This window comes from Cryptotermes secundus, unplaced genomic scaffold (assembly GCF_002891405.2).
Source record: "Cryptotermes secundus unplaced genomic scaffold, Csec_1.0 scaffold423, whole genome shotgun sequence".
Lineage (NCBI taxonomy): Eukaryota > Metazoa > Arthropoda > Insecta > Blattodea > Kalotermitidae > Cryptotermes > Cryptotermes secundus.
The window spans coordinates 1,386,039-1,403,483 of record NW_019731985.1 but is presented as its reverse complement, the minus strand read 5'-3'; the positions used below and the strand labels follow the sequence as shown (position 1 = coordinate 1,403,483).

Below are 17,445 nucleotides of genomic sequence, written 5' to 3'. Positions count from 1 at the left end.
GACTGATTAAAGATATAACTTCTAGACACTGACTTGAGGTATCATACAGTTAAGACAGGAAGAGACACCACTGTGTTGTTGCTCAATTCTTTCTGTTGTTTACACCTGCTTTTGCTACTGTGGGAATTAATAAGAATTTTTTCTACCCCTCTTGGGGCTTATTTCTTCAATAATATATATCTGTGCATGCATGCGCATATGAAAAATTGTATCTGACTGTTCATATTCTAAAATAACAGGAACTTTTCAGGTAAATGTTAAATTGTCTCTACATATCTTGAGTTTATGTTATAGCTCCTCTAAACTTCATGAAGCCCTCTTACATTTGATATCATTTTTGAACAAATTTAGCCTTAGGAAACTGTCATTACATTAGTGAAATATAAAAACTTTGCAGACAAATAGAGACATTGATTGGTGTTTATCCTGCACAAAGTGCCACACTGAACCCATCAACAGTTTCAGGAACACGAAGCTGTAGTTATCCCTTTGGTGCTTGAAGTTCATCTCTAATATATAAAAATTCAGTTTCTGCCTCATAGAAAATGCATTTTCTCTGCATGACAGTAACCAGCTGACTAATGATATTTATTGTGAGAATCTTACAAAACAACTACACCACATGGTCTAAAGCAGAATTTTTTAATGTTACAGCATCAGATATATTCAGTTACCTAGTACATTTAAATATATTTTTTAAAATATCTGAGGGCAGTATTTTAAAGAAAACTCAGTATGCAGTTGGTGCGCTAACCAAAATATCAACAAAGTTAAAGCCTTCCTTCATGTTTGCAGTAAGCAACATCATGCACATACCCCATTATTCTCATCTTCCTTACCTAGCAATAGGTTCTCAGACGTAATTTGTTAAAATCATTGTTGTAAGAATTTTTTTTTTTGTGTTCTCAGCTATTTCATAAAGATGTATTTTTTGTGTCTATTAAAGTAAATGTATCTGTTGCAGAACTGGTCATCTCATTAAAAACACTAGAACATGATTATTTTACATTAAATATGTCTCATTTTCTGAGAAATCTAATAACAGTTTTACCTGAGATCAGTTTGTGACCTGATGACCTAATTGCATAGTCTCAGCAGTTTGCCTAGAACAAGAACACTTTTTAACGGGTTGTGTAGCCCAGTGAATGCAAGGCAAGTGTGACTGAAATTCATCTTGTTCTGTGTAAATTTTCTGAGATTAGATGCATAGTATATCACAAAAGAATGTTAACTAATGGACAAATATTAAAACCTAATACACCCTTGCCATTTCTGTTAGCATATTTATTAAAAATGGCATTTACTTTGCCGATAAGCAGCGGTCTTTTTGTCGGTATAGTTTGCTTGTGGACTAAAGCCATGGAGTTCAGTTCAGCATGAATATATGCAGCGTTTATATACTAAGGGAAAGAAGTCATTGTTATCGTGTTCCCTGTTAGAAATAGTTAGTTGCAAAACCAGAGGAACTTTGTTGTGCATACTGTATAAAATGAATGTGTAGTCAAAAAAACTAAGGTTATGTCTCTTGCAATTGTATTAAGATTTCAGAGGCCTGTGTATAAATTACAGTGAGAGACCACAATATATAACAGGGTCATTAGTTGGATTGATTGCACAGTTCATTTCATGTTGTTAGATGCTTCTATAAATTATACATTTATATACATTTGTTTCATATAATCACGAAGGCCTATGCAGTGGGATATAGGTGTTCATAGTTGAGACTTGGTTTTCAAAGATTGTATTGTGACATCAGCTAAAGTAAAAAATATTTCTTCACAATATAAAGTTATTGGTAAATATATGTATTCCATGGAATGCTTCCAAATGTGTTCTTTCAGAATTTGTCTTCAAGCTAACTTATTGGGATCAAAATTACTGGTGTGTAAATCACATTGTATAGAGCCATAATTTCTGTTAAGTTCTGTGAAATATATTTTGTATCTTACAGTTGTTATTGGTATACTTTGAACCATTTTAAGAAAGTGACAACTTAACAGATATTCATGTAAAATAGGGTATAGATATTATTTTAACTAATATGGACCAAAATAAAATTTACCCAACTGCAGATCTGCAGTATTGAAATCTGGAGAATATTAAAGTTGGAGACAAGGAAGAATAACATAACATCTTGCATTTTATGTGGCATACCATGTTAGACTAGGGAATAAAATTTAAGAGTAAAAGTATTTGTACCTCCATATCTAATGGGAGACAAATACAGATTTATGTAAGTTTACACAACACTTTCTGTGGCTGAATATTTTTCTGAAGAAATCAGTAAGGAGCCTGTGTGGGCCCCATAACTAGTCTTGACAATTTGAAGAATTTTCTTTATCCTGCTGGGACTCAAACACCGACCCCTCTGTCATCCAGCCAGTTGCTGTACTGGACATAATGTATGTAAATGTTATGTATAGATGGTAGGTGTAATTTAGTTTCATTTAATACCATAACATATTTAATGAAAAAACTGTATGTAAACTACTACCCTCCAAAGAATAGAAGAAAAAGTACAGCCCACGAGTTTGTATATATGGAATGAACGCTAGGTATGTGTGATACAAGAAAATTTAAATGTATTGTTATGGTATTAAATGAACACAGTGATGAGGTCATTTTTTACTTACTGGAAGTATCTTGCTTTTAACATATTGTATAACAGTTCTCAAGTTAACATCAATATGCAGCCACAGTTAAGTGATTTGGCTGTTGTAAATTTATTCATATTTTTATATGAATGGCCCAGATTATGTGAAAGGCTGTAACCATTGCACTGTGAAATTACTGAGGTGATAGCTTTGTATGCAGAATAAAGGAAACTGTAAAACTGGGAGAGAATTTCATAACAGCTGAAATCTCTTTACGTTTTTTTTTTTTTGTATGGTTCTATTGTTGCCGCATGAGGCATATTGTATAGATATGAATACAAATAATAGTTTACAAAAAATTATTTTTTCAGTGAAAATGTACTGAAGAAGAACAAAGTTATAAGCTGATCAAGAAGCATATTGGAGTACTCCTCATATCACTGGAGTTTTTACATGTGATTAAGGCCTCATTACATAAGGGCCATGGAGAGTCTGAGTCATGTACACAGCTGCACAGAAAGTAATGCACCATTTCTCTGTGTTCAGTATTGTTACTACACTGAATAAAGACAATAACCAATGGCTTTATGAATGTTTGTATCGTATACATAATATTGTTGAATGATGTCAAATGTATGTGTGCATGCATCTATTCATTTTGTGTGTAATTTTATTGTTAAAAGGCTGGGAAATATACTGCCTTATATACCATCATCAGAAATCAAAAATATTACAAAGAGATGTGTATGGTTTCTCAACTGTGTAAAATCTATGTCCACTCTTATAATTTTCAATCCCACTAATGGATCCTCATGAAATTTGCTTGATATGAATATTGAGATAAGAGTACCATTCTCCTTCATTGTTTCTTACCATCAGTATTACCAATATGGCAGCAATGTGAGCTGAGTAGCAGTAATTACTGCCATATGATGGCAGACTCTGAATTTTTTGTGCTCTTAGAATTTCAAGAAATACACAATGTTGATAAGATAATTTGTTCATGAAATAAAAGTTACTTGGAAGCACCTAATAACTGAGAAGGAGCCATCTTGTTTTAATTTCTTATTAATGAAATACTGTCTTGTCTTTCTAAATGTCACAACAGTAAAAACGTTTACTGGTTGACACTGACTTTATATATATGAATGGCTGATTGCTCACCTAGTCAAGAAAATTCTACACTATATTACCGAAGCTGAATCTTCATTATTTTGAGACCTGGCAGAAATATCCATTTTGATATTATCATCCCATCCATGCTTCATCTTCCAAGCTGTTTTGTTCCCTTCAGGTTTTCTGACTAAACATTTCTCATGTCATCCATGTGTGCTACATGTCCCATCCATCCCATTCTCCCAGACATAATCATCTAATAACATTTGATGATGCTGAGCATTATGTAATGTCAGGTACAAATATTCCCTCAGCACCCACCCTGTTCTGAGACACACTCCCTATGACTTTCAGGACAGCAAGTTTTGTACCTACAGAGAAACAGAAGGCTATATTATGGTTTTGTATGTTTTATTCTTCATATTTTTAGACAGCAGATGGGAAGACAAAAAGATGCTGAACTGACAGGCACTTTCTGAATTTAATCTGCTCTTATTTCATGAAAAGTGTAATGTTGATTGGTTTCAAAACATGCCAGTATTTATGTAGATAAGGAGTCTGCTGACATACATATGTAGGCACTTTTGACCTGCATCTTGCTGGTGCAGTTATGACTATTTAGACCTCTCGCCTGCAGAAGGTACACACTTTAAATCTCTGCAAGGTTCCTCCTGGACTGAGGCTTTTCATGGTTGTTCTGGGACCCTTGATTATATCTGCACTTCATTTGTACGCCACTGGAAGATCAGTGTGAGACCATCTATCTGTCCTCTGGGAAATGGCACTGGGCTTCTGTAAAGGGGGGCCTGAGTTTGAGAGTAGCAGTGACCAATGCAAGTCTTGCAGCCCCCCCCCCTTCTTTTCTGCCTGCTTCTTGGGGAACACGAAGGGCTCCTGGTGAGGCGAAGGAAAAATGTGAGGATCCGACGGACATAAGCCATAACAGTGTAAATATGGCCACCTGCAGCAGCCCCATTTGAGCATCCAGTATATAAGTAATTGCCAAATTAAATTTGTGTCAAACTATTGGAACATGAAGTCAGGTGCAGGATTGCCACAAATTAATAATGTAAATTGGAGATGTATAAGATAATTTTCAGAAGTCCTGGAGACTCAGACAGAGGTGGTGTGGATGATACAAGCCCTCTCCCCAATCCGTGGGGTCTATTTTTACACATCAGCTATGTACAAAAAAAAAGACTAATTGCTTCCCTACTAGCTGCACTAAGGATTCAAAAGAGCAGCATGTGGCTCGGTATCCACAGTGTGTCAACACATAGCTGGTCGCAGGTATTTGGTTTTATTTGTTCTAGTTTCAAATTTCTAGACGCATTATTGCATATGTAAATGAAATTGTTTGCCAAGTGACTGAACGCAGTCTGCTGTCCAGTGGCGCACTGGAGCCAGACCCTGGCATCAGAGCATGAAAAGGTTGGCCCTGTAAGCACACTCAGGTTGGCGACCTTCACTCGCTTCAACGCTGTGTTTTCCGGTAGAATTTAGCTAGAAATATTTGAATTGGGACTAGCTTTCTGCTCTTTTGGACATTTGAGACTGAAATAATGGAATATTTTGAAGTCTTCGCTTCTAAGCACTTATTCTGCTTTCCTTATAAATGCTATAATTGTGGATTCGTTTACGAATGTCGTTGCAAATGTACGGCAACATTTTTTCAAAATTACAAATATCAAACTTCTAACTCGATATGACCTACAAGATGTAACGCTCATATAATATCTTGGGCAGCTAGCATTCCGAATCATCTGATAGTGCTTTTATTATCAAAAGAAGTAACATCAGAAGGTTCCTTATGTAATTTATCTTGGAAGACCAGCATGAAACCTGTTACTACAAGCAAGCCAAACAAGATGAATGTTATTATTACCTTATTATTTATTTTAGTTCTGAATTTACTCTGAAGTAGTTATTCTCTTATTAAAGAATGCGTCAAATGTGCCATACGTTTTGTTTACTAGCTGAGGTAGCTTAGTCGGTATAGCGACTGGCTACAGGCAGGACGACCGAAGGGGCCCGGAATTCGAATCCCGGTAGGTTAAAGATTCTTCTCCACGTCATCCATTCCGGCTCTGGAGCCGACCCAGTCTCCTATCTTATGGATACCAAAGGGGGCTTTTCCCCGTGGGCAAAGCGGCAGGGGCGTGAAGCTGACCGCTCTGCTATCTAGTGCCGAGGTCAAGAAAAATGTGGATCTATGCATCCACTCCTCCATACGTCTTCATGGCATAGTGCATAATTAAGCAAATGATCAACTTTACCTTTTCTTATAAGTTCTGTTTATAGGGTCTTCCTGCTGTCGTACTGTCAGTTGCTTTGTTTCGTTTTGTTTGCGGGGGGCTACAAATCCTTTGTGGTCAAAAAGTTACCGGAAGCAAAAGTATGACGTAGATGTCTTGTGGGATGTAGTGAAATGAGGTACGCCTATCCGTCTTAGCATCATAAGCACAAACATGTGAATTCCTTGCATGTCAAATCAGTGATTTTTTTTATCCCCAACTAGCCTGGTTACTAGGTAATTCATTGACAGTCCTATTGGCAGCACTGCAGTGTTTGTCCATGTGATGGGAAGACGTCGGTGTGCGTCGGCAGTCGGCGCGGTGCCAGCGTACGCTGAAAGTAATGGTAGGCGTTGTGTTGTCTAATACAGTCTGTACACGCTGCGTAGTGAATATTGTTTGAATCAGATTTGCGTTAACTTCATGAGATTAAGAAGCTTGACTGTACTTCCTGTTGGTTTGTGCGCCAATTTTTCCGTTGACGTGTTTCTGAAGGTGCGATAATTCCAGACCAATGTGATGTGAAATATCAGAGTGAGACCACAGAACATTACTCATAATAAGTTATGCGAAATGTCTTCAACATAAATATAAAGAACAGTTAATTAAGTGCTGGTATTTATCGTTCTACTCCACCAAGCCAGTACACTTGATAACTGGCACCATCGGCTCTGCTGGCCTATACAGAAGAACGCTGCAGCGGAAACAAAACAATGTCTCAGTGCGTGTAGGCGGAAAATTCTTGCGTGATAAACATGGAAGAAGCGAATCAGTGGGTGTTTGTAAGTTATTTTACAGCCATGTGAAACTGAAAACGCGGATGACTGAAGTGTGACTCATAGCCACTGTCTGTGGGGGAATCAGAACGCATTTGTGCGCACCAAGCAACGGCAAGGCGGCATGTGGTTAGATGGGGCAGAACAACTCTGTTAGTTGTTGTGCAGCGATGCTTGTTACAGCTCTGTTGCTGTTTTCTCTGCGTTTCGTGTCCGGATTTAGTTGTGTCTGCAGTCCGGCCGAGTGCGAGGAACTAAGTGAAGGTGACTGCCCCGGTGGGGGCACCGTCTGGGACCCATGTGGGTGCTGCCGGGTTTGTGCCCGGGTTGAGAATGAGCCGTGCGGCGGACCGTATGGTTTCTATGGCTCCTGTGCTGAGGGGCTGGAGTGTGTTGTAGCAGCTCATGCGACGGGCAAACCCGTGTTGGCGGCCAACTCCGAGGGCATTTGCACACGTGAGTACCACCAGTTCGGCGCGTTAAGTTTACCAGACTGTGTCATACAATTGCTTGTAGCGTAGTACTTATTATTATTATTATTATTATTGTTGTTGTTGTTGTTGTTGTTGTTGTTGTCGTCGTCATCGTCATCGTCGTCGTCGTCGTCGTCGTCATGGCGATCAATGAAAATTGTTCCCTCGATATTTTTGCACGATTTTTTTTCTAGTTCTGTACTCTGCCTGATGGCTTCCAATATCTGGCCAAACTATGCAGGTTCAAATTATTGTCTACTGTCACGTGACTGAATGACTTTAGACGGGGTTTGGATTGTTAATCGCAATTAACACAACATGTTACTACACTTCAGAAATCACTATGGGACACACTAGGTCTTCTCAGTCTGTTTGCTTTGTAGTGGCTTCCAGCGGCGGACGTTTCCCTTCCTCTGGGTTCCCCAACTTGTCCTGCTTACAACATCTCAGCACGGGATGTTGTATAGTTGCTTATTTTGCGGTCGTTGGCTAGCAACGGGTCTACATACCACAATGCTTTTCGAAGCTTATCACATCTATTTGACCTGAGGTTCCCACATCAGTGACTGCCAAGACAACTGTCTCGGGGTATGATGCCGTACAGTCCGACAGAAGCTCTGCTCAGCTTTTCGCCTGGTTTGTTTGGTGTTTCCTTCGGCCATGAAGATAGATGGAGGCGACAAAAATTTCCCCGAAACGCAACCCGAATTCTTACCAATTTAGACGGCGTTACTAAACCCGGGAGATCGCGAATTACACAAAGAGATAGGAAGTGAGGTTCTAACAAAGTTATATAAGGTTGTGATGGTGCGCTCACAGAAACAGTTTCTTACGAACAAACACGCGAGCGTGGGTTGTGACGCCGTACAGTCCTGTACGCACAGCGAGTGCTAGTGCTGTAGCAGTATTGCAAGCTGTGCGGAACCGAGCAGGCTATCGCAGTGATAACGTTCTTTACTCGCACTTGGGAGGTGTTGGGTTCGAATATCGGCCGGAACACTATTCTGAAAGGCGGTCTTCATGTTCCCTCCTTCAGACTGAATAACGTTGAAGGTTTAGTCGATATTAATTGCAATTAGATAGTATGTGGAAGGAATCGGTCGTGGCCGAATTTAATCTACTATCTCCTCGTATGACTCGAGGGAAGAAGAAAACGAACAAGACTCTTCCCGAGCCACCTTGTTCGGTTCTTGTTTACTTTTTTAATGTTCAAAACATTTTCACATTTTTGTTATTTAAATTAGTTTTTTGTGAGCTCAAAATCACCACCCTGCTTTACGCCGGTTTCTTGCTTGCCGTACACTTCATCCCTGAAGATGGAGGCGACATGTTCCAGAAGGTAGAGGCTGTTCTTAATTTGTGTGGTTTGATTTCACACGAGTCCGGAGGAACCAAAAGAGTCTAGGCGGTTCTGTAGCTTTGTGTAATTCAGAAACAGTTGTGTGAACTTGAGAGAAATGTCCAAAAAATGGTTTTATTCACGAACTTCCGTTTGATGCTGAGTGAACTTGTTCGACCTTTCAGAGGAAACAAAATGGCTGAAGCGTTAACCCTAAGAGTTGCCAGAACCCTGAGGACAAACGCTTTTCATATTTACCGAAAATTACAGTTTATCGAACATTTTTAAGTGATCTTTCACGTAACCCCCACAGAAGGCCGCGCCATAGCTCAAGCGGTTAGTCGCTGGCTTCCCACCGCGGCGGCCCGGGTTCGATCCCGGCTCTGGTCAAGTGGGATTTGTGGTGAACAAAGTGGCGCCGGGGAGGGGGTTTTCTCCGAGTGCTTCAGTTTCCCCTGCAAATCTTCATTTCACCAAATTCTCCATCATCACAATCACCCGGGGCAGGCTACAATAGGCGAATCAGTAGCCGCAGTGCCGAGTGCACCCAGTTGGACTCCACCCCCCACTAATCGAAACTCCCACAGAAAAACTTGATATTGCCTTGTAGCACATACGGGACAGACGCTTATAAGTTTTAAGTTTGAAACTGAAGGGAAAGGACCACTTTGAGAGAGCTAGTCGTAGATGGCACGATAATGTTTAAAACGTACCTTGAATAAAATAGGATCTAGTGACAGGCTTTTGTGAACATGGTAGGTTTCCGTAAAATGCGAGGGATGTCGTGACTAGCTGAGCGACTGTCGGCTTCTCAAGAAGTCTCCCTCCTCGGTACAGCTGATGAGTTTCTTTAGAACTCTGAATCGTTCTTTACGCCTTTTCCATAAACAGGTGAAGGCGATTTTCGTCAATCCGATAGCGAGGAAGCGCTTGCTTTACCGCCCAAAGCGTCACATTAGCAGAGAAGTTCTGTTGGCGTCGGGGCGCAGAAGGGGCGAGGCGCACCGTGAACTGAGGGTTCTCACCAGCCGCTGCCGGGGCATCGCCCCCTCGTTGCTCCCAACTAGCCGACTGCGTAACTTGCTACATAGCGCCGAATGGTATATTGAAGTGGTCGTGGTCTGTTTTATGGTGCTATAGAATATACGCAGTTGATGTAAGAACTGCGAAATCCATCCCTGAGGCCAAGATTCGAGCCCAGGATTTCAGGGCTTGGACGCGTTATCCACGCTACATTTAGGCTGTTATATAGAACAATAATGAGATGGGTATGACTTGTAGCATACGTGGAGAAACAATAACATGTGTAAGATTTTGGTTCGGAAATACCAAGGAAATAAATCACTTCCAGAACATAGGCGTACATGCGAGAATAATAGGAACCCTCAGATGCAGTGGTAATTATATGTACCGTGTGATTCTCGCAATATACAGGGACTGTTGCCCTAAACAGTGTTATTTGTTATTAAGAAGCAGTGTGTTTTCTGTGACCTAGGAAATCAGTAGTTAAATATTTGACTGTGATAGGATGAATTTTGGGGGCTTCCGAGGGTTAGAGGTTGTGAAGGGGATTCCGCTGTCTAAGTGATTGGGGATCTAGTGTCGATCTGGTTTTATGAGCGCGGATAATTTCTTGGCTGGCTGAGCAACCATCAGCTTCACGAAGAAGTGGATGCGTTAAGAGGGCGAGGAGACGTGGGAGTCCTCGTTAACATCCGGCCTAGTTAATTACCAGCCAGTGTGTGTGTGTGTGTGTGTGTGTGTGAGTGAGAGGGGGGGGTGGCATTATCTTGAGCGTCTTTCAGTAGCTTCAATATTTTTCATTCAAATTTGATACTGAGAGTTTTCTTCTGAATTTGGCGACGTCCTCAGTTTTGGTTGATATTGGACAACAGTAGCGGCCAGTTTGCATGAACTCGTGCACGCTTATCTGGGCGCACGTGGAGCGTCACTTTGCTCATGTTAAACGGACCGGGAGATGTTTCAGAGCACAGTCCGCAGGGAGGCTGTGTGGAGCGCTCACTTCCTGGTCAATGTACCGTTTAACGTAAGGTTTATGACTTGTGAGATATTTACACCAAAGTGGTTTTTATATTCAGCCGTGGAGGCGGGTTGGAAATACCTCCACCATAGCCCTGCGAGTCGTAGAAGGTGACGAAAAGGGAAGCCGGTACCTGGGAGCATAACTGTGCACATCAAGATACTGACCAAAATCCTAACTGACCGTTTAACAACAACAGTAGACTCACTTATCCCGGAAAATCAATTTGGGTTTCGGCCACAAAGATCAACGATACAAGCCATCACAGCACTACTAGAAGCAATTGAAGAAGCATTAAGACACCCACGAGGAAAATACCATGTAGTTTTCATAGATTATAGCAAGGCATTCGACCTACTCGACAGGAGTATAATCACAACAAAACTGAGGGAAATAGTAGGAGAAGAGAACACAACAACAAGACTAATAGGAGACATCCTCAAAAACAATAAAATCATAATAAAAGACACGGTGTCAGAATCCGAAGAAATAACCCAAACAAATGGCGTACTGCAAGGGGACCCCCTCAGCCCATTACTATTCAATATTACAACAGCAGACTTGGCCAAAACAATGGAAAAACACACAGGGGTACAATTAATTATGTACGCCGATGATATGACAATTGGAGGAAAAAATATTGAGGAGCTACAGGAAGCCTCCACTACACTGGAGAACTGGTCAAGACAAAACAAACTTCAAATAAATAAAAATAAAACCCAACTAATGACTTTCAGAAAAGGAGGAAAGAATGAAGAAATAAAATTTAATGGAGAACACATAAAATCAGTAAAACAATATAAATACCTCGGCTTAACACTGCAGTCTACATCTACAACATTCACGGCACACATAACAGAAAAATTCACAGCAGCCATCAAAGCCATATACACCATCCGAAACCTGCAACTATTATCGCTAGAAACAGCAATGAAAATATTCCATGCAAAAATTTGTCCCATACCACTATATGGCATAGAGATAACCTGGGAAAAACTATCCAAACAAAACCTGCGGAAAATAGAACAAGTGAAGGCAAGATACCTTAAACTAGCGCTAGGGCTTCCTAAGAACACGCAATCCAGACTAACATACGATCTCTGCAAGGAAAATTTCCTAATAGAAGAACTCAGATATCAACTGCCAAGCACAAAAAACTCAGAGGAAGTTATCAAAGAAAGAAAACAAAAAAGAGAGGAAATATGGGAAGAGTTCTACAGCACTGATGCAATGACTGACAGAACCTGGACAGGACCCAACAGAAAATTACGACACACAATTACTAGGTTGGCAACACACGGATTCCACCACAAGATATGCAAGAACGAACGTTTCCACGAAGCAAATGACGCGTGTGTGTGTAAACACTGTGATAAAAAGTGCAGTAGATACCACATTACCATATGCAAAAACTTAACCACATCAATAACCGAATACAGTCGCGAATAAAAAAAGCAATTACTCTATGCACATTGTGCATAACTGTGCCATGTTCCTGGGGATATAAGTACGGGGACCTGGCCCTCAGGGTTGGGATTTGGACGAAAGGTTGACGACCTTGCTCTGGAAAAGAAGTCCAGAAAAGTGAAAATCATATGGTCTAGATCTTCTGAAGAAGGCCGCCCTCATCATGCCTAAGCATTCGTGCAGGCAGTAACAGCGAGCACACGTGCTGTATACGTTTCCTAACTTCTTTTCTTTCACTCTTCGTCAGAACATAACGAGTTTCATGGTTTGCACTCTGCATGATAGTGTTATGATATCCATCTATCATTTCTTCTGTGCATGCTACATGCCCCGTCCATTTCATTCTCATCTCCATCCCCCCCGTCACTTCCTCTACGAGTCATGACGTCTGAAGCTGCTACCTCTCGGAAAAGGAAACCGCTGCTCACAATCTATCCAGTGACATCACATTCATACCGAGCTCAAGCCTCGGGCTTAGGAGCTGCTCGAGATTTTATAATGTTATAAGTCCCAGGCGTGACGACGGAGAGGGTAATGGAGGTATATCTCCACGNCCAGAACCGCTATTTGGGTGGCGAACCAGAACCGGTCTGGAGGCTGTGGATAAGAGAAAAATCTTGCCACTGCCTGGAATTGAACTCACCTTCGTCTAGTGCCGAGGTTATGAATGTGTGGAGGTATGCCTCCATTAAGACGCAGTGTTTTCTGAGTATTATTTACATCCACCATCCACTTCCGGCTTCAAATGCCAGTGCCTGGCACTAGAGTAATGACTGCGAGCCTGCCTGAATAAAACTGCGTGTTGCAGGTTCCCGCGCCGGTGATTGCACAGTGCTGTAGTCTAGGTTGTAAATAGTCTGTCTGCTAGACGTTTACAGATGTTTCGGAAGAGCGTATTGGCTTCTTCATGGTTGAAGAGTAAGCCAAGGCAGGTTCGGTAAACCTGTACGAAACTGCACGGCATAACATCTTCAGCCATTGAGCTACGTGGTTTTGCAGCAAACGACCGTGTCGCAAGGTCCGAAACGTCGAACGAGGATCGGTTCTTACAATTTGATGACGCTGCTCCAAATTCATGGGCCTGTATGTTTGGGATGACATGGGAAGACGAAGGTTACGTTTATAGACCACCTGCCGGGTAGAGATGGACGCAGCGGCGCCTCCAGAGTCGGATGTCGGGTCTTGAGATGGCGGTCACGCGCTAAGGAGACGGTTGCGCTCTGCCGGTGGCTGTTGTTGCAGCATGAGGAGCTCGTGTCCCGACTACGTGACCAGTTTAAATTAAATTTCTCGATACAGCGGTTTCGCGAATTTCATGTTAATCCTTGCCACTTGAATGTTCTGCAAGAAGCTCAATCGGTTTGTTATAATGTTTTATAAAAAATCCATTGTACTGAGAATTGTAAATAACGTCAGAGCTGAGATAACTCAGTCGGTAATAGCGACTGGATACGGGCTGGATGACCGTAGGGTCGGAGTTCGAGTCCGGGTAGGGACAAAATTGTCTTCTTCTCTCCTTCATCCAGACCGGTTCTAGGCTTACCCCGCGGGTATTTGGAGTTGTCTCCCCCGGCGGTAAGGCGGCCGGGGAGTGGAGCTAACCACTCACTTCGAACTAGTGCCGAGTTGAAGAATAAGTGGATCTATACACGTACATCCATTCCCAATACGTGCTTAATTAGTTAAGCGTATAGATAAATTTACCTTTTATTTATGACTAATATTATTTAACGAAATGTGAGGACATCTATAGAAGCGTTGTTTCTGGGACGTGACACCTGGCTGTTCGGTAGAAGTTCACTGACGTTTCGGAGGAATGTGCCGCTTCCATGTTCATGATCGAAGAAAATATGGCAAGCTAGCAACAAACAAGCTGCATGTTGCTTGCCTTTTTCTTCGGGTCTGAAGATGGAAGTGGTATGCTCCTGCGAAATGTCGATGAAGTACCGGAGTACACAGCGTCACATCGGCTGGCAGTGCGCTCCTGTTCTTTGCTATGGAGGGCGATGCTGCCCAAAGGGAAAGTGCGCCAGAACCAAGGGTTTGGTCAAGAGTGTGGGTTCGTGTCTGGTGTTCACCCATGTGGCCAAGGTTCGTTTATTTGTCGATCAATGAACCACTCGAGTTGACATTTTATTATCGAACAACAGCTCGAAACGCAGCACACACTTCTGTCCATTGTTGTGCCACGTGACAGCCGCACATCGCATGTAAGTGCGCAGTTTGGGCGCAGATTTGACGGTCTGCTTTCAGACCCTTCTCAAGTAGTTCGTGTCACGTTTTGTCTGTCTGTCAGTGCAAGGTGCACAGTGGTGACTGTGTCATCCGCTTTTGCACGCACACGGAGTGCTTTTGGTTGGTCGTTGTCACGGAGACGTCATGTGTTTCCTGTGAGGTACGAACTGACTGTTTATATACAGTGTAGATGAACTGCTTATGGCTTTGTGCTAGCAGTCGGTGCGGGCGTCAGATCTGGAGAGTAAATTGAAATTTGTAATCCGAGGTCTTGTCTGCCCGAGGGCTTATCGCGGCTTATAGCAGCTGCTGTATACAAATTTGTAAGGACCCTTGTCTTTTGAGCAGCTGAATGCAAGTGCGGGCGTGTTCTGAAAGCAAGCAGCTACCCGGCGTGTCTTTGTCTGTCCGTATGGCCGAAATTAGTCAACGGATTTAGATGCTTTGTGTTGTCGGGCTCGGGCGAAGTTAATTAAGGTCCGCATCGGCTTCTACACGATGCTCAAAAGAAAACAATGTTAACTCGATGTTTGAAACGAATTTTCGCTCGTCGTAAACTATACACATCTTCGCCCGCTCGAACACTGGGGCCGTGTGGGTTCGAATCCCACTCGAGGCATGGATGTTTTGTGAGTTTATTATATGTTTGTGCTGTCGTGTGTATAGGTAACGGCCTTGCGGCAGGCTGATCCCCCGTCTAAGGAGTCCTGCCGACTTTGTGTGCATAGGGTTACAAAACTGAAAAATCGGTCAGGGTCCCAACAAAAGGGCTATAGAGCCATTGATGAATGAATGAATAAAATATATATTTCATTAATTATTAATCAAATCGCTAAGTAAGTAATTAAGTACTTAAACAACCAACGACACCACGAATCGTGCCTGTTGGTAGCAGAACGCTGCCTTGTCTCGCTCGGGTTGCAACCGCTGATTTTTTCTCGCAATTTTCTTTGGTAGTTTCGGGAAACGAAACACGAAATGCACAGCAATCCGAAGCACGCCAAACGCGCAGAACTGTTGCCGATAGTTTCTCTAACCCTATGACCGGCCAACAAGCGCGGTCTGTAACCGCCGACTTACGAGAACAAGGATGTGATAATGTGCTGCGTGGCCAGGGATATCACACACCTCAGGGGAGGGGACGGTGTGGAACACTCAATGGTGGAGTGGTAATAGGCAGAGGGACACTTCACGTGTCTGCATCAGTATTCACAGAATAGACACGATACTATCCAATTGAATTTATGTGACCTGTTGAGCACTTTAACTTTCGTTTGCAACGTGTCAGCGCTCGACAACTCGTTTCGCTATGGTAACCGTGATAAATCTCGCGCTTACAAAACATTTGTATGTCTATTCAGAAGGACATGAGACGTAACGGTTCATACATGTGCAGGCAGACAGCCTGCAGATAGACAGACAGGCCAAACAGACGTAATTAAGCTGGTTGGTCTAGTTACACGTCACGGCGAGCATCACCACTTCAAACGCTGTGGAGTCTGGACGTTACTAACGTTACGGAGGAATATGCTACTTCCATGTTCAGGGTGGAAGTGCCCCCCTCTTGCCGCTCCCTAGTCATGGCCATGATCAGCAACTTTGGTTCCTTTATTTCGTATTCCATATAACCAGCCATTTCCGCTGCGTGGTTCACTTAAGCCCTGAAGACAAAGGCGGAAATTTCCTCCGAACCGTAGGTACCAACATCACCTTACTTTCGTTTTTTCGCGGATAATTTGATGACACTTTCAGTTTCGAGACTGTAACGTCTTATGAGAGGATGATGAATGGTGACGAATTGGAAGGGATTTGGAAGGAAAAGATTATAGCAAAATGAAAGAATTTGCTTGGACAGACGAGTAAACCACGAGAAACTTCAGTCACGATAGCCAGTGTCCCTGTCGAGATTCGAACCGAACACTTCCCGAAAATCTAAACGGTTAAAATGTCAGAAATGGATACGTTATGGTCGCACACATTGAAAGGGGAAATTAGGGGTTTAGGCGTAGGATGGAGAATAATGTTGGTAATAAATACATGGGCTGTAAGTGTGTGGATTGAATTCAACTGGCTCCGGATAGGAACTGGTGGTTGGATCCTGTATCCTGCCTTCGGTAAGATAGCCTCGTGCCGTTAGTCGATTCCAGGACCCCAGCACGCAGTGACTGAGTTATCTTGGTAAGGGTGGTTAGTGATTGCAAGGGATGATGTCTCGGTATTTGGGTGGAGGGACTGAGGAAAACCACAAGAAGAGTAGTCGGGCACGCTATACGCACTAATTTTCCCGGTCCCATCCGCGCATTGATACAATCTTCTTAAATGAGTTGATGTGCGTTGTGCGTTGGGGGGGGGGCGTACTTCTGCTAATTAAAGTTTGCGGTTAATTTCGCAGCCCCATAAGTTATGCGGGTCTTGCTGCCTGGGGTCTATTGATTTTCGTTGCATTGTTGTGTGTGTGTGGTCCATATCGCCCCCCTCCCCGTGGTCGCTTGGCTCCTCCGTTATGACGTCCCTGTGCTCTCTCCGCTCTCATATTGATTTCATGATGCTGTCTCAACTGTTGAGGTTGCACTGAGAAAAACCGGGAAACCAACTGCTTGCACGTGAGAGATGTTACTCCATGGAAGCGGTAGGGAGGTCTAGGGTTAGAATCCGGTTGAGATTCCTCACTACAGCCAGGCGAATGTTGGGACAGTTCCTTAAAGTAGGCCACAACCGCTTCCTTACATGTCGTTTGCAACCATAATCAGCCTGCTGCTGGACGCTGTGAGACATACGCAGTTGAGAAAGCATAAAAACCATAATGGTATATATGTATGTATATACAAGGTGTGGCAATAAAGAACCCGGATTACTTTTATGACTCATTTCCGGCCACGTCATTGACGAAGAGGAGGGTAGGGCATTGACCCTTGGACTTCCCTCTACCGTCACACAAAGTTTCATTCACGTGCATCGGTTAGTCTGGCCGCGACCATTGTTAGAAGCGGATCGTGTTTCTGAGCTCCGTCGGAATAATGCTGAGTGCTAATGCAGAACAACGTGCTAACATCAAATTCCTCACAAAACTTGGAAAATCTGCCACTGAAACTTACAATTTGTTGACAGAA

At 42.6% G+C, this 17,445-nt stretch overlaps 1 protein-coding gene across 2 annotated transcripts in view; it reads left to right on the top strand.

The window, feature by feature from the left end:
* The first annotated feature begins 6,317 nt into the window (after window positions 1–6,317).
* The window catches only part of LOC111867418 (cysteine-rich motor neuron 1 protein), a 234,117-nt gene continuing 222,989 nt past the window's right edge, over window positions 6,318–17,445 (top strand). For both annotated transcript variants that reach the window (XM_023857264.2, XM_023857262.2), the window contains exon 1: window positions 6,318–7,236. In XM_023857264.2, the coding sequence (XP_023713032.1) occupies window positions 6,915–7,236 (322 nt within the window). In that variant the 5' untranslated portion in view covers window positions 6,318–6,914. The remainder of the gene's footprint in view (window positions 7,237–17,445) is intronic.